This window comes from Pelodiscus sinensis, chromosome 9 (assembly GCF_052426305.1).
Source record: "Pelodiscus sinensis isolate ZL-2025 chromosome 9, ASM5242630v1, whole genome shotgun sequence".
Classification (NCBI taxonomy): Eukaryota; Metazoa; Chordata; order Testudines; family Trionychidae; genus Pelodiscus; species Pelodiscus sinensis.
This window is the reverse complement of record NC_143060.1, coordinates 66,501,813-66,519,700: the sequence shown is the minus strand read 5'-3', so window position 1 is coordinate 66,519,700 and position 17,888 is coordinate 66,501,813. Positions and strand designations below refer to the sequence as shown.

General features: G+C 50.8%; 1 protein-coding gene across 7 annotated transcripts in view; it reads right to left on the bottom strand.

Annotated features, from left to right (window-relative positions):
* Positions 1-1,205: 1,205 nt before the first annotated feature.
* The window catches only part of DNM3 (dynamin 3), a 188,016-nt gene continuing 171,333 nt past the window's right edge, over positions 1,206-17,888 (bottom strand). For 2 of the 7 annotated variants that reach the window (XM_075937053.2, XM_075937055.2), the window contains one exon: positions 2,779-6,758. In XM_075937053.2, coding sequence (XP_075793168.1) covers positions 6,689-6,758 — 70 coding nt within the window. In that variant the 3' untranslated portion in view covers positions 2,779-6,688. The other 5 variants (XM_075937047.2, XM_075937049.2, XM_089780633.1 and 2 more) reach the window with 4 other exon arrangements.

Here is a 17,888-nt window from a genome sequence, read left to right as displayed (position 1 = left end):
ACGGAGCCGTGTTCGGCGCTTTCTTCGGGCACACTTTACACGCTTGTTCACGCAAGCCGTTACCGCTGGCTCCTGCCCTAGTGCAGAGGTGAGAACCCGGCTGGGACCGCAGCAGTAGCTCCGTGCAGAGGGTTCAGCCGACATTACCCGGCGGTACTGAGACTGGCACAGCCCCGCTGGAGGCAGCCGTGGTGGGAGGCCTGGATGAGGCTCCCTCAGCAACCAGGGTCTAACCTGCTCTCAGGTAGGGATGCCCAGAGCAGGCCTGAATGTCAGACACAGGGCTGGATCAGGGCTTTTGCTTAGAAAAATGACTGGGAAAGCCCATTGCCCTGATCACTGTGGGAGCGATTACAGTATTAGTCACGCTCTCCGACGGGCCTCTTTTATAATGGCTACAACAGGACATTCATCTTCTCTCTGCGTTCCTGTGCCACCAGGAACTCTTCCGCGCCACGATCTCGTGGCCTGGGAGATTTCCTGGCAGCCAGGGTGGAATCCTAGCAGCCCATCCCACATCCACCGTCTCCCATTTCTGATCAGAAAGGACGCCAAGTGCTTCCGTAGACTTAATGGAGGTATTTAAGAGCCACTGGCTCAGTCTCTTCACGAGAAAAACTGCACCCCCTGACATAGCCAGCAGGTTGGTTTATTCTTGACGTCTGAAAATAAAATCTCTCATGGAAAACCTACCGCAAATGAAAAGGCATTTGGTCAAAGCGCTCGCAGATCGTGTTTACTAGAAAGGAGATGAAATGTTTGTGTTAAGGGGATCTTCCAGGGACCGCTGCAGGAAGCCGCCTAAATTAAAGACAAAGAAAAGAACCCCAAATTCATTCGATGGGGGCAAAGGGAGAAGGATTTATAAAAAGGTTAAGATACGAGAAATGGCACATGCACAAACCTGCCCGCAGAAAGCTGGTTAAGAAAAAAAAGCTCCCAAGATGCACTGTGAGGGGGAAAGCCAGACTAAGAACCATGATGTTAGCATTAGCTTACTTGCCTGTCCAGCCTGTCAACAAAACGATACCTGCGTCTACACTACCGCCACGTTCTGTCGACATAACGTTGACAGAACTCGGCAGTTTTGTCGATGGCGGCAAACCTCATTCTACGAGGAATAACGCCTTTTATTGACAGAGTTCTGGATGTAGTCTAGACGCTCTTTGTCGACAAAAGCCTGTAGTCTAGACGTACCCTAACTTAGAACATGAGAACATAAGAACGGCCGTACTGGGTCAGACCAAAGGTCCATCTAGCCCAGTATCCTGTCTACCGACAGTGGGCAATGCCAGGTGCCCCAGAGGGAGTGAACACAACAGGGAATCACAGTGATCCCTTTCCTGTTGCCCATTCCCAGCCTCTGGCAAACAGAGGCTAGGGACACTATCCCTGCCCATCCTGGCTAATAGCCATTGATGGATCTAACCTCCATGAATTTATCTAGCTCTTTTTTGAACCCCATGGTAGTCTTGGCCTCCACCATATCCTCCGGCAAGGAGTTCCACAGGTTGACATTGTTTTGTGTGACAAAATACTTCCTTTTGTTAATTTTAAACTTACTATCTATTAATTTCATTTGGTGGCCCCTAGTTCTTGTGTTATGGGAGCAAGTAAATAACTTTTCCATATTTACTTTCTCCACACCAGTCATGATTTTATAGACCTCAATCATATCCCCCTTTCGTCGTCTCTTTTTCTCGCTGAAAAGTCCCAGTTTTGTTCATTTCTCTTCATACAGAAGTTGTTCCGCACCTGAATCATTTTTGTTGCCCTTTTCTGAAACTTTCCCAATTCCAGTATATCTTTTTTGAGGTGGGGTAACTGATCCCTGATCTAAGGCGCTGTCATGCTTTTACTATTTGTTTTGTTGTAAAGACCATTTCTCCTCCGAGCACGAGTAGCTGGACATTACTAAACTGGAGGGGGAACCTAGATGTTCTGACGTATCTGAAACCACAGACTCGCTCCTTTTGGGTGACATTTCCCCCTGTCGCACACCATTCCAGTCCCACGCAAGCCCATGAGCGGTCCTGCAGCTTGGCGATGAATTTCACTCAATGTGTAATTTCAGTTTTTATTAAACAAATGGGCCAATGCTGCTTGAAAGGCGCTTGCCGGGTTTCTAGCAGCACAACCCTGCAGTGCTCTCATCACCCCACAACTATGGCAGACTCGGTTAATATTGGAATCTCCCTTTCTCCCTTCCCCCTTTTCAGGAAGCAGCATGTCCAGAGCTACCACTCCGGATCAAAACTCCCACACTGGCTCCTTGGTAAATCCCTGGAAGGAACGCCAATGGGTGAGCCGTTCGACAGACGAGGAGAGGGTAAATGTGGACAGACAGGCGAGGCTCTGGAGCGCATCCGGAAAGTAACGACAAACAGCTAGTCAGCATTTACCTTTATTTCAGGTTCAGAAATGCGCAACGTTTTTACAGCAGGCGTCTGAAACGTTTCAGTAACGACCGAGGATTCAGAGATCTGGTGACAGTGCAAACACCTGTGCCAGTAATCATTGACATAACGCAAAGCCAACGGCCAGTGTTCTGGATCATATGAGCTAGGCCATTAACATACAAAGCAAAATTCAGAGAGAACCCGAGCACTCACTCCTCACAAAACGACCACGCTGGGTACATCATTCTGGAAAAGTAGAGGGGGTAACACACAAACTGGGAACAAACCAAACAGCTGACAACATGGAACAAGTCACATATCAAGCAAGTGCGTTGGACTGTCTGGACGGGAGAAGCCATCTGCATCCACTCGCCTGGAGACAAAGCAAGAGGAGAGAGAGCCAGAGTGATATTCATTTACAGAACGAAGCTGTTCGACAGTTCTTACATGCAGAGCACAGCAGAGGGTTCAAAGACAAAAGCAGGATGTGGGCCTTGCGTAAGACCAACGCCAAGGGTGAAACACCTCTCCAATGCCATCAGTGCAAAACAGGTCTGCTTTCAGTTGCGCGGTTTTCTGTTAGGACAACTAGACAGACCTATCCGATAATCTCTCTGTTGCGTGCACATCCTTTTAAGCGGAGGCTTGCAATATAGACTATCATATTTTCTATGTTCTATTATAACACAAGACGGCATCATGCACAAAACCCACACATCCCCCTTAATAGAATGAAAGTCCCTTTTATGAGAAGCTTATTCAGAAAGTGCAGCAAGGCAGGCAATGAACTAAATAGCTATTTACTATAGCTAAGCCTTCCTTGTCATTTAACAGACTCTCCTTGTCTTTGGAAGGTGGAGCAGGGTTACAGACCGCCAGCTACTTCTGACACAAGCAGGCACATTGCACCTCCACAGCCGAGAGGCCAACCTTGCAATCTCATTACTGAGAGCTAGGCTTCGCAAACCAATGGAGGCCCATCAGCCTGGAGCCAAACTAGAAGCGGTCATCCAACCGCGCGGCCACTGTTCGGAACGGAGATCCCTGAAATAAGTCGGCCCTGGCCTCTCTCTCTCCACACACAGCCGGACCAACTTCCCCAGCCCCCGTTCCTTCTGAGTTAACTGCGGGAAGAGACGCAGCCTCTCTGGTCATGCTGCTGAGCTTTTCTAGAGCCAGACTCATGACGCAAGAGCAGTCTCTATGCTGCGTCTGGACACAGGCTCTAGGGCTTAAGCACCTTTGTAGAGGTGCCTTCAGTTTGCGGAGAGGGAAAGGCTACCTGTCTTAGGCAGCCACTCCCTCACCAGCAGATCCAGGCAGAAATACTTGCGAGCAGCCCAGGGACCCTTCCAGCTGCATCTTGGAATGTTTTGGGTGAACACATCAGTGGGGCGGAGCGAGGAGGAATGAAGAGTCCAGTTGCACACACAGCCACGCTTACAAACATGGACTAGAAGATGAATTTGTATCAGCTGCCATTAGACTTTTTTGATCAAGTATTTAGAATTGCTGTGTCATGAGAAATGGAGAATATTCTGATAAATGCATCACTGTCAACGTCAGGGTAAAATTATCCGAGACTGTGGATTAGCACTGATCAAGGCACATGGATGTAAATGCCACACTTCCTTCCAGAAGAGTTTTTGTATTGTTTATATTTTGAGATTACACGTGAAAGAATGCGCTTTGTTTCGGGGCAGAGTTAAGGCTGCTGCACTACCATCCAATCCACATTTCTTGGTGACTGATAAAAAGGAGCCCAATTCTCTTCAACTTTTGTAGCCATTCACTTCAGTACAAAGTGAGGACAAACTGTATGTCAGATGCCATCCCATTCTGATTCCTTTGTACATACTTTGCATTGAAGTAGATAGTTACAAAGTGTAGGGTAGTTGAGAATTAGGCCCATGATGTTATGGACTTGATTTCTGATCTTCGTTATGCAGAATTTACTCTGCCAGTAGCGTCAGTAGAGTTATTCTAGATTCACAGCAGCATACATGAACTTGGAATCAGGCAATGTGTGAGCATAGCCACAACAAAAACTATTAAGAACTTAGCTTAAACTTTAGTCTATTGTCTTCAAAATGCAGCTGTCCCAAGCAGATTTAACTAGACACCTCTTCCTGCGCTTTTTGAAAAACTATTGCAATTTTTTTTTTTTTTGCTAAATCAGTTTCCAATATCAAAGTTAAGAGTGCTAAAATAGGGCTTTATAATAGAAGCTGGCTGTAAATTAAAATTTGGAAGGGTTATTGATCATAAATACAGAAGTTTTGCTTGTAAAGCATACACCTATGAGTACCGGACCATCTAAATATATATAATAAATAACACGTTGCATATTAAAGTACAGAATGTGGTGCAGTGGAGGAAATAGAAACATCACAAATGAAATCTTTTACTTTCCTATAGTTCAAAACAGCACAAACGAATTTAGAAGGTGCCATTTCTTTTTAAAGAGGATTTGATAGGTTCATTGTTCAGTATTTTAGCATGTGCTCCAAATTGCCATTGGCCATTTCAGCAATTCACTCTGATCACCAGGGTGCCAAAGTCCATCTTGGCAGTGCTTAAAACACTGACCTCTAGACTCTCTACAGGTGCGTGGTCTGAGGATACGGTTGACAGGAAATTAAAGTGAAGCCAATATACAAATCATGCAGCTTTCCCAAGTTCAACCCTCTTATGTTGCGGAAACACAATTTGCTTCAGTCGTGGATGCAGTTATTAATCAGTCAGCAGTCTGGGGATATTTAACAGGTGAAACTGACACTGTGGTTCTGACAGGACCCCTGCCAACCACTGAAACACTGTGTATCAGCACTCTCTACAGTCTCAATACAGCAATGTATTAAACGGATTAGTTACAGTGATGCCCTTCATAATCACCAACTGCCTTCCCTTCAGAACTGTAACTAGAAGAAAACTACTACTACTTTCGGAAGACATCAGGCCAAATTCATCTCTAGCTTACCACTTCATTGGTCTCACACGTGGGAGGGAAACGTCCTGATCTATTTAAAAGGGCACGTGAACTCACTAAGATAAAGCTTTGTAAACAACAACAAAGAATAAGGCCCTTGAAAAAGAGCAGCTGTTATAATACACCACCTCTGGGAAACACAGTGGAGCGCTTCTCACTTATTTTCGTTGGAGAAAGGGGCTCTTGCACCAAGGAACGGGATTTCAATGAATGAAAATGCAAAATCTTTACACAGTGTAACTTTGTCTCAGGGTTCCAATAACGGTCGAAAAGAGAGATCAGCTTTCACCAAAATCCGGGATCCACAATGCACTCCCTGCCTAGAAAGCTCAGATCCAAACTCAGATCTCAGCTCTGTGACTGGGGTCCAAATTGCATCCAAATAGCGGGTCAGCAATGGGCGGCTTGGTTACAGATATTCTATCCCATCTGTTCCAGTATCTCACACTGAAATGCCAGATAAATCACCCACTTAATCCAGACTTGGACACCCTTACTCGTGGCATGTTCCATGAACACACGCGCTCCCATTGAGTTCAGTGGGAATGCTAATGTGAGGAGTACGACTCACTGTGAGCAAGAAGCTCAGAATCTGGCCCTTGCCAATTACTAAAAAAACCCTCCAACTCCGTCTCCCTTGGTCTGTGAAGAGGGACACGATGAGAGCAGCTGATCACACTATAAGTGGCCTTGTTTTCCTTAGCAATGTTCTTCTGTGACTAACGGCTTCTGATGTTGAGAAATTCTAGTGACAGTGACCATCCAGCAGGCTTGTGACACGAGGACACATGTAATTATGGGGCGTGCAGGAGGTTTGAATTACAGACAACACTGTTTCTCCCAGCCCAGTTGGCATTTAAGGAAGGAAACGTGTACAAGTATAATCCCAACTTATAGAAAGCCTTTCTTTAAGCAATTTGATGGAAAAACCTGGAAGCTACTTATAAAACCAAGATGTCCCTTTGAAATGGGAAAGAGGTGAAATCTAAGCACTTAGTCAACACACACACAGTACAGGCAGCCCTCGTCTGATTGTACAGAACTGGGAACACGCAAGGGCCTGAGTTAATACACGTCAGTACGCTAGCTGTTTGCAAGAAGGAAAGTCAAGGCGTCATAGACCTTCCTATGACATTTCAGATCTCATAAGCAATGCGAATGGACAGAGTATATTAGTAAAGTCAGTTACTTGCCTACAGATGTCCAGACATGCGACTATGCATTGGTTATTGCAACAGTTATCAAGCAAGTTGCTTCCGTACATTTTGGTTAGCAATTAACGGCATGCCAGAAACGTCGCTTAATCTAACAGGGATGAGTCTAATGGCCGAATTACAGTGGGCCGAGTGGGCGAAGGGGGTGGTCTTCGGCTAGAGAGAGAGAGAGAGAGAAAACAAGTAGAAACACTGAGTATGAATCTGTGACCGTCTCACTGTTGCATTTTTTATGGTTACCACATCATCATGCACATGCAGCTCAATGGAACATTTCTACTGCCCATCACAGTGAAGCAGGACAGCCCATAAGCATCCGCAATAGGTCAGAAAGTAAAAGGTTCCCTGAACAGCTCCTCTGTCATTGTACGTGCAGTACGGATCCCCGCTCTGGAATGGCCAACCAAGGGTCAGAGGTCGATCGGTCAGATGGTCCCGCCCAGCTTAGAAAGGCCCAGGATGGAACCAGGGTCAAGTTTCCATAATGGGCTGTGGATTGCGATGCCCAATTTGTGGCATCTTGCGCCCAAAATGCCCATTGGCCTGAGCGAGCGCTTCCATGCACGTTTTGCAGAGAGGCCTTTGCAAGGAGGGTTGGTAGCGTGTTGGCTCCCAGTGCTGCGGCTGCAGCAAGGCCAGGATGGCGAGCTGGTTGACGACTGGGCTCAATTCCACAGGGCCCAGCAAGGCCAAGACCTGTTCTTAAGAAGTCGAGGTGAGACGTGCAAGTCTGAGACACTGTGAACACTGATCTCTCGCCGGCCGAAGCCTCATGAGGAGAGCCTGGGCCTTCACTCCAGGGGACGACGACTTCTTTTCCTGCCGTGGCGCTATGGGCATGTCTCTGAGCGGCTCGCTCGGAGGGCTAGTTCTGACACAGGATCATGTCTCTCTGACTTCAACTTGATGGGGGCACTCGTGTGAAGGCTTGGGGCCAATCTAGGAGACATTTGGGGCTGGCTAGCTGGCTGCAGAGTTCAGAGGTTTCCTCTGCCCTTCTCACAGGGGTTTTGGAAGATTTTGTTCCTTCTTGTGGAGGCAAGTGAATGTAGTGCAAGGACAAACCCAGAGGCATCATCTCCAGGCCAGGTATAACCATGCCAGAGCTCTGTTCCTGGCACTGGTTAGTGGTGTCCGTGTGTGTGGATGGAACAACATGGCTCTAGAGCAGCCACGGGGATCACAGGACAAAAATACAGCTGTCACGTGATCCCCACAATGGGCCTATTTGCATTGTTCCATCAGCACCAGAAACAGAAAACAGCTGGCAAATGCACACCCCCAACTCCCCCCCCCCCCCCCGGCTACCCCTCTGATACTGTGGACAGAGGAGCAGATGTTCATTGGGTGTAAGCTGCCATGGCTCCATTGACTGAGGCGCAGCTACAAAGATTTGCCTCAGTTGCAGAGGAGAAAGTGAAAAGGGCGGGCCAGGAAACTGCCAATCAGGCCTGGAAGGGTCCGATTTTTAACCAGGAAATGCTGGGAAACATCGATATCCCCAGACACACAAAAAGCAAAGCAAAATTTTTCCCCCAATCATACTGGACATTTCCCGATGGGCAAAGTAAGGAAAATGCTGCTTGAGAACGTCCGAGCTTGAGTTCAGGATGTTCCCTTTCTACATGGTAACATCCCACGCTGCCATTTCTGTTGAACCGCACCTTGACCATCTTTGAATAATCACCCTCCCATCGTTTCCCACAGCTGTAGCCATTTACATATGTACAAAAGCTTTAAAATAGAGATATATATAATCCATCAACATTATAAAAACCACCACCAAACACAGATGCCCTTGGCTGGGCCATACGGGCGTAGGCCCACTTTCTAGCGTTCAGTAGCTTTCACCATCTTAGTTTGAAGGCTCTGGATGGCGAGCATGCGCCTGCAACGCAGCCCTTCTTTCCACTTCCCACCCTTTAGGCCTGGAGCTGCCAATAGAAGGAACTTCCACAGGGGCTGCGGATGTGATCCTAGTCCAATCGGTTACAGAAACATAGAATCATAGGACTGGAAGGGACCTCGAGAGGTCATCGAGTCCAGCCCTCCGCCCTCAAGGCAGGACCAAGCTCTGTCTACACCATCCCTGACAGATGTCTATCTAACCTGTTCTTAAATATCTCCAGAGAGGGAGATTCCACCACCTCCCTCGGCAATTTATTCCAGTATTTGACCACCCTGACAGTTAGGAATTTTTTCCTCATGTCCAATCTAAACCTCCCCTGCTGCACTTTAAGCCCATTACTCCTTGTCCTGTCCTCAGAAACCAAGAGGAACAAATTTTCTCCTTCCTCCTTGTGACACCCTTTTAGATATTTAAAACCGCTATCATGTCCCCCCTTAATCTTCTTTTTTCCAAACTAAACAAGCCCAGTTCATGAAGCCTGGCTCCATAGGTCATGTTCTCTAGACCTTTAATCATTCTTGTCGCTCTTCTCTGTACCCTTCCCAATTTCTCCACATCTTTCTTGAAATGTGGTGCCCAGAAATGAATCTAAATATCGTACTTCCAATTCAAAACCAAGGGAAGAGAGCCAGGTCCTGGACTTTTCCCGGTAAATGCAGCGGGCCGAGCCTGAAGGATCTCCTCTTTGTTTTGGTCAGACTAAAGCGGCTGAGAACCAGAGGCGTGAGGAAACAATGGGGTTGAGCCTGTAAAAGTGCCAGGAGTGAGTAAACCTTCCACAAACCTTCCCCGCACCAGGTCCTTACAACGACCTTGCTCTAGAGGCTGCAACTGGCAGCAGGGGGAGCTGTTACCGCTCATCCTGATCAAAAGAAAAACAAAACCCAAAGGCTCGAGTGCTGTGCTCGCTGCCATATCAATGAGTAAATAGGTGACTAAGCTCAATTCAATGTTTAGTCTGAAGCCAAGAGTTGAGATGGGTAGAGAATGCAGAACCTACAGTTTTTCTGCTTCCATCAGACTCTCATATTCTGGGACTGGCTCCACCGCGTTAGCTGCTCACAGGGTGCAAACGGCGGATGTCTGGGCAGGTTCTGAATCAGACAGTCCTTTTCCATACAAATGCCATTTCCTCAGTGGTTCCTAGCTGGCTCTGGCCTCATATCTTTTCAGTGAATTTTTAGCTGTCAGGGCAGAGCCCCCGGAATCCGGCCCCCTTTCGCGAGTGGCTTGCTGGGTCCGTTTTTTGACAGGGCAATGCGTTGTTTGTAAACGGGTGTGCTAACGGAGAGGAAGGGGATCATAGATTCTGAGGGCTGAGTAAACGAGTCCACAGAAAGAAACAGAGCTTCTAACTAGCATACGTTAAGCAAAGCAGAAAGAATTCACCAATTAAATGCTATTTAATAACTGCCTTGTGTGGCTGGAGTGACTCCTCCTTTGAAGAGTTCAGTGAGATTTTGGAGGAGGTTTTATATAACTTCTGCTTCCACCCAAACATTAAAAAGGGTTATTTTATTTTTAACTGAAAAGCGCACACTCCATTTTTTCCAGTTTTCAGAGAGCTACAAATAGCTCGAGCTAGACAAATGCAGAGCAAAAGTCACCAAATAACGCAAGTCTAGACTTAAAACTCGATCAGAACCATATGGAAGCTCTCTGAGCATCTGCCTTTTCAGAACTGCTATCCTTCTAGAGACGTAGTCCGCAAAACGTGCTTTCAATGAAGCATAGTTGTAATTACAGTGGGAGGCCCTGCTTTAAGATCAGCGCTGGATAGAGAAGAAAAGCCAATGTAGTTCTAAATACAAGGCTTTCGCTTCCATTTTCATCTGACATCCCGTCTGTCCATGACCATGGCAGAGCACTTACGAAAGTGGGTGCATTTTACAGGCCAGTCCTATTGGTCTGGAGGTGTAAATAACTTTGCATTTACTTGTTTCTACAAAATTGACACGTGATCATTCTATTCCCGGCCTCTTGGATTCAGACTACACTGAGGTTGGAAACTGGGTTTGCACCTCTTTTGGAAAGGAAATATTGAACCAATTCTTCAGCCGGGTTTCACGTCTCTTTGCGGGCCAGGCTCGTTTTAGATTGGAAAGTAGAAAAAGATGAGATGGACGATTGGTTTTCTTGAGGTGGAAACAAGTCACGTCTTCCGTAGGCCACTAACTCCAGGCTGTTAGGGGACCTGAAACCCATTTGCCCAGGCTTGTCCCAACGGAGAGACAGCCCTGGTGCCCCAGCCTGTTTTATTGGAGAGGACTTTCTCAAACCCCAGGATGTCTCCTCAGCCAGAGGCTCCCCGCCTGCCTCCTCTTCCCCAGTTCACACTTCAACATCTCTGCCTCTCAAATTCTCCCTCCGGGCCCCTGCCAAAGCTGCAGAAAGGAGCAGCAACAGTGGTACTTTGGGACCTTCAGTCGGAGCAAAAGGCACTTTGGGGGCAGGGGAGAAAGAAGAGGCAGGCTGTGGGGGAAAGAGTACAAGAGACCAGGAAGGAGGATGCAGATGAACAGAGCAAAGACAGGAGCGGCCGGCAACTGACGCCCTAGGCAAAACACGCGATCGGCGCCCCCGCCTCCAAAGCCCTGAACGGCCATTTATCTCGGTGCCCTAGGCGACTGCCTAGGTCGCCTGTATTGATGGGCTGCCACTGAGCAAAGATGAGGGCAGGAGAAACCCAGGAAGAGGAGAGCAGTGACAACACCGGGAGTGGGGGGGGAAGGAGACTGTAATGGGCAGGGCTCGACGATAGCAGCGAAAACCACTCACTAGCCCTGCACTGCACATGAGCGAACTGCTGGTGAACAGGGCGACAGGCTGAAATCTACTCACCACGGGCGAGTAGATAAGTGGACTTGTCGAGCCCTGGTAACGGGCACATGCTGGATTAGCACAGTTAGGGCTAGACTGTCCCTAATCCCAAGGCCACCACCCCAGGCAGAGGATTCCCCACTGCCTGGCACAGCCATGCGAGGCTGGTCTGGCGAGCGCCGCGCATGCCTGGGCTGAGCCTGCAAGCACGCGAGATCTTTGGAACCTCAGCTGCAAGGAAGGAAATGCAGTTACCCCATCTCTCTGCCGGCTCTCTCCCTACTGCAGCCACTGAGCCAGCCCTCTGAGCCGTAGCTAATGCTGGCAGCGTTTCAAGCCGGAAGGGACCATCCAGTCCTCGCGTCTGAGCCCCCGCATAACACATTTCTCCCAGGCAGCTCTCCGTGGAGCCCAGGAGTTTCCACGAGGCTACTGCCTTTCGGAAGCATCCGCTGTCATGTGCCACAGCAGGAGGCCCAAGTGCCACCTGCACGTGGGCCTCTGCGACGGCAGGGAATTAATTACGTGAGACACTGAGATGAGATTCATTGGGGACAGACCATTTCCTGCCCATTGGGTCCGGCTGTCTGCAGACTCAGGAAGGCAACGCTGCATCGTCTCCCTTCGATTCACCGTCAGCAGGTTTTCCTTGCGCCCATGAATACTAGAACTGTGCTATTGTTACAAAACAAAACCGGATCCTGCACAAGAGAATGTGGCCTGCTGGTCACACCTCCCCGGACAGCGGCCTGGATCTCACATTGGACACCCCAGCTCTAGGCATGGGGGTCTTCATGACACATGCTACGCTATTAGTTGAATACAGAAGACAACACACCCCTTTGGCTTCCCAGGTTCTCCTCGGCCTCTGAGGATAGGACAAGAAGCAATGGGCTTAAATTGCAGCAAGGGAGGTTGAGGTTGGACTTTAGGAAAAACTTCCTGCTTGTCAAGGGGGGTGAAACACTGGAATAAATTGCCCGGGGAGGTTGTGGAATCCCCATCTCTGGAGATGTTTAAGAGTGGGTTAGCCAGATACCTGTCAGGGATGGTGTAGATGGTGCTTGGTCCTGCCGGGAGGGCAGGGGACTGCACTCGATGACTGTCAAGGTCCCTTCCCGTTCTAGGATCCTATGATGTGCGTTCTGGCAAACTATTCGTTATTGTTTGCCTTCACTTTCCTTTTTAAAGTGGAGTGTTGCTAAAAATAAAAACCACTTCCTGCTACTAATCAGTACATTTTAAAAAAAGCTAACGAGGCAAAAAGGCTCTTGCTGAAAATGTGCAACATAAACCAAGTCAGTCCCGTTCCCAGTTGCTGTCGACTTACAGGACCAGCGGAGGTCACCGCAGCGTTTGAGGGCAACTATCCAATTCGTACCTTTAGTCTCTCACTTATCACCAGATCTGCCTCTCCATATGGAGCTCTCCCTGGCTCCTTTCTTCTTTCCTCTCCCTTCACACCCCTTCTCTCTTCCTATGTCCCCCCTCCCGCCCCCATTCCCCCCATAGAGGGATTTTCTAATCCGTTTTGAAACTGGTTCAGCTTCACTGATTTTCAAGTCGCTTAGAGCACTGGGGTAGAGTGGAGGCAGTTTCTGGCAGCCTGCCCTGCTTTTATCAAATCTCAAGAGGGCCTTGCAACTCGTGGGGGGAGAGTAGGAGGGTTCATTCAAACCTCTCTGCACTGTGCCTCTAACTGGTTTCGCAGAACCGTTTTAAAGCCAGCTTGAAAAGTACCCCAGTGTAGACACACCGGTATGCCCTCTCCCCTACCCTTAAACACATCTGGAAAAGGAAGGAAACTTCATGGGGCAGATGAAAGGAGGGGGTGGGAGGCTGTGCGCACACAGAGGGAGCACGTGAAAGAAGGAAGATGGCCGGGCTTGGCAGACTGTTTACGTGGGAGCGGGGATGGAGGCAAGGAACGGCAGTCCCCCTGCCAGGAGCGTTACGGGAAGGTCAGCGGAATTCCTTCCCTGAGCAGCGAGCTCAGAATTCGAACGGGAAATGTTCCTCTTCTGCTGGGAGGAAGTGACTTCCCCCAGAGGCTCAAATAAGAAGCCAGACAAGGAATAAAGCCTGATTTCGGAATACTTGGGACTCGCGGTCCTGGATTTACGCTGGATTCCTTCTTCCCCTTTCAAACCAGGAAATTACCATTTTAAAATCCTTCCACGAATGGAACGTTCACGTTAACGTGCCCCCAGGCACCTCTGGGGTCTATTCTGGATCGTGGATTATGCTTTTAAATAGCACCTTAAAAACTTTCCCCATCTGGGCCGGCGAGAGCCCAGGGCCTTGTGCCTTTGGGCTGGCTCTGATTTAGAACGCCAGCTCTTTTGCAGCAGCGTCTGCACAGAACAGAGCCTTCCCCAACACTGCTCAGCTACCCACCCACCACTATGTGATGATAATTTTATATTTCAGGCAAAGCATCCCAGGATCAGAGCGTTCAAGCGCTGAAAGGGCTCCCCCGTTCGGATATGCCAGAAGGCAGGGAATCTGCCCCCTCACTCCCTTTGTAGGCAGACACTGGGATACAGCTTTTAATCAGATGATCCCACACTGTTTTTTCCGCAGGACCCTGGCCTTTGTCAGTGCACAGGATAAAACTTGCCAAACCCCCTCCGCGTCAGGCAGACACTCCGCATGGAGAATTTCAGCCTCAATCGTCCACGTCTGGCAACGTTAAAAGTGACGATTGACAGAGAGACTTCTAATAGGAAGTGTCAGGCAAGCTTCGCTATCAGTGACGTGACCAGCTCTGCCTATAATGGCAGAAGCACTCAGAGGCCCCGGGCAGAAACAGGGATCCCATATGTAGTGAAGAACTAGGGCCACATAGATAGGCCCAGGCTACACAGGGAAGAAAGTCGACCTAACATAGGCAGCTCCGTGTCGTTTAGGGGGAATTTCCACGGCATTCCCATTGCAGGAGGTCGATAGGAGAAACCCTCCCGTTGGCTTCCCTTACCTCTCCTGGCACAGGAGGGGACTGGAGTTGATGGGGGTGCTATCAGCAGTCAATTTAGCAGGTCCTTACTAGACCCGCTAAATCATAGAATCCCAGGGCTGGAAGAGACCTCAGGAGTCATCGAGTCCAGCCCCCTTGCCAAGGCAGAACCAATCCCAACTCAAACATCCCAGCCAGGGCTTTGTCAAGCCGGGACTTAAACACCTCTAGGGATGGAGATTCCACCCCCTCCCTAGGGAACCCAGCCCAGGGCTTCCCACCCGCCTAGGGAAATAGTTTTTCCTAATCTCCAACCTAGACCACCCCCACCACAACTTGAGCCCATGCAGGTACTCCAGCCTCGTATCCTCCCCATGAAGTTGGCTTCCCACTGTGGAAGGCATGGGGAGGATCCCCAAGCTTCACGGGCTGGATCCAGCATGTGAGGGGGAGGAAACGGCTCTGTGCACTGCTGCTTCCTCACTCACATGGAGGCTCTCCCCACTGCTCCCATTGGCCAGAATCCCGGACAGACCCCCCCCCCGCCCTCAGCCCGCTCCAGACCTCCCCGCCAGACCCCCTGCCCTCAGCCCGCTCCCGACCTCCCCGCCAGACCCCTCCACCCTCAGCCCGCTCCCGACCTCCCCGCCAGACCCCCTGCCCTCAGCCCGCTCCCGACCTCCCCACCAGACCCCTCCACCCTCAGCCCGCTCCCGACCTCCCCGCCAGACCCCTCCACTCTCAGCCTGCTCCCGACCTCCCCGCCAGACCCCCCTGACCTCAGCCCGCTCCCGCTCCCGACCCTCCCCGCCAGACCCCCCAACCTCAGCCCGCTCCCGCTCCCGACCCTCCCCGCCAGACCCCTCCACCCTCAGCCCGCTCCCGCTCCCGACCTCCCCACCAGACCCCCCACCCTCAGCCCGCTCCCGACCTCCCCACCAGACCCCCCACCCTCAGCCCGCTCCCGACCTCCCCACCAGACCCCCCCCGCCCTCAGCCCGCTCCCGACCTCCCCACCAGACCCCCCCCACCCTCAGCCCGCTCCCGACCTCCCCACCAGACCCCCCCCCGCCCTCAGCCCGCTCCCGACCTCCCCGCCAGACCCCTCCACCCTCAGCCTGCTCCCGACCTCCCCGCCAGACGCCCCCCCCCCCGCCCTCAGCCCGCTCCCGACCTCTGCGCCAGACCCCTCCTGACCTCAGCCCGCTCCCGCTCCCACCTCCCCGTCAGACCCCCCCACCCTCAGCCTGCTCCCGACCTCCCCGCCAGACCCCCCTGACCTCAGCCCGCTCCCGCTCCCGACCTCCCCGTCAGACCCCCCACCCTCAGCCCGCTCCCGACCTCCCCGCCAGACTCCCCCCGCCCTCAGCCCGCTCCCGACCTCCCCTTCAGACCCCCCCCCCCCCCCCGCCCTCAGCCCGCTCCCGACCTCCCCGCCAGACCCCCCGCCCTCAGCCCGCTCCCATGCCCAACCTTCCTGCCAGACCCCCCAGCCTCAGCCCGCTCCCATGCCCAACTTCCCCTCCAGATTCCCCACCCTCAGCCCGCTTCCAACCTCCCCGCTAGACCGCCCACCCTCAGCCCCCCTCCTGCACCCATCATGGGTGCTTGGCCGGTGGTCTGTGGAAGGGTTTGCCTTGAGCAGAATGGGCTGTGGGCCACAAAGTTTGAGAAGCTCCGCTCTAGGGCATGTGCAGAGCCAGGAGCTGAGCTTGCACAGTATTGGGGGGTAGTATGGATCCCATGGCAAGTGCATGAAGGCCTTTGAATCTTCCTGGAGTGGAGGCTCCCTGCACCCTCCTGTCAGCTGCAGTCCCGCTGCAGAGCAGGGAAATCGGGAAGGGACAGAGAGCATCCTCGCAGGCCCACCCGCTGATTCCGGAGGATTTAGAGCCAGGAAAAACACATCCCGATTCCTTCGCTTCCTTTGTGGCCGAGCTGCGCACCACTCCGCGAGAGCGACTACCCAAAGAAATGGGGTGAAGTGTTCGTGCGAGAGCGGGCTCGCTGCACCGAGAAACACACACGCAGGCTGGAAATGAGCGTGACGCTAGTGCAAGCGGAAGGCCGTCTCACTGAAGCGCGTGCACAGCTGCCTTTTCTTTTCCAATATTGCTGCAGCCTTTCGAGAGAAGGGAGAGGGGGAAGAATAGGATTTCTGGCAGCTGGGGGTGTTTCGCAAATCAGAGCTACTTTGGCACCACGCCAGTAACAAAGGCCGGGGCCTTTACTCACAAGCTTTGGTGCTGGGAGGGATCCACCCATCTCAAGTGGGATTAATTAAAAGAGGCATGCATCATGCAAAGGGTCTGTTTCCTCGCAGAGAGTCTCAGGACACGTAACCCAAACCAGCTTGACAATCAGGGAGAAATAAGGAAGAAAATTATTTCCCCCTTTTCCCTGCCCCTTTCCTTTCTCCGTATGCTAAATGAGGAGCAATAAAAAACCGCAGAAAGCTCATGGTTTCTGTAAGATTGCAGCTGCTTTGATTAAACACTAATAACAGGGAATAAAATTAGATTTTTTTTAAAAGGCAAGGGTCATATCTTGCTAATGAGGTGTCAAACTCGCCAGTCCAACTGTACGTACAGCCCTACACCGAACAAAATGGCTTGACTCTTGCCCTTCACAACATTTCTGCTGATTGCTTTTTTTATCCGAAAGCTCAGCAGGAAAGAGTAAAATGATTGTGTTGTCTTGTTGTGTTACTCGTTTCTGCTCCTAACTCAAGGGAGTGGGCGAGCAGAGGGAAGGCTTCTCCGGAGAGCCAAGAAGAACTTTAAAAATGTGTCTTTCTTCTCAGGACGCTATGCTACTTTCCTGGCTATGACGGGTCCTGACAATTTCAGGAATGACAGGAGAAAACGGTGGCAAAGCAGGAGAGAGACTAGATATCTAAAGATGGAAAAGCTCAAGCTGCATGAAGAGCTCTTCCTTGAGTCTTTTCCTCCCATTACCTCAGACCCCTTTTCTGAGTCAATTTACTACAACGCTGCTCAGGCTTTTATTAAAAACAGACCATGCATAGCAGAAATTCCAAGTCAAACTGTACTTTTAATAGGCACAGGAGTCAGATGCATTGTCCCTCTCAGGTGACTTCACCCCCTCCAGCCCCGGCTCAGAAATTTCCTCTTGTGGAGTTTAGTCCGGAGGATAAACTTGACGTTTCAGCACAAACGTGACCTCTTCCACTACATTCTTCAGCGGGTGTTTTCTCACCTCCGGGGGCTGGCGGCTGGAGAGACGGGGAACCATGACTCAGTCTAGAAGAAGTGCTGCAGAGTGTGTGTAACACAAATGCTGTGGAGTCTCCCATCCAGGGCTATGCACCGCAAAGGTGCGCAGGGTACACTGGCTCCTTCACCAGTGTTTGTTTCCCAGGCCAGCCAACGCATCCAGGACCGGATGGGCTATTGAAATGAGGCCTCCTCACGCTCTTCTGTGAGGCAAGGGCTCCGCCCAGCCTCCCGTGTCGTGCTCAAACCACGACTGCAGCTGTCTGTGGAAAGCAGCATCCATGCAAAGCACAGCCAGGCAGGAAGGAGGAGGCATGCTCATTCCCAAGGCCAGGCAAGCAACAATTGCCAGGCAGCTCTGGGTC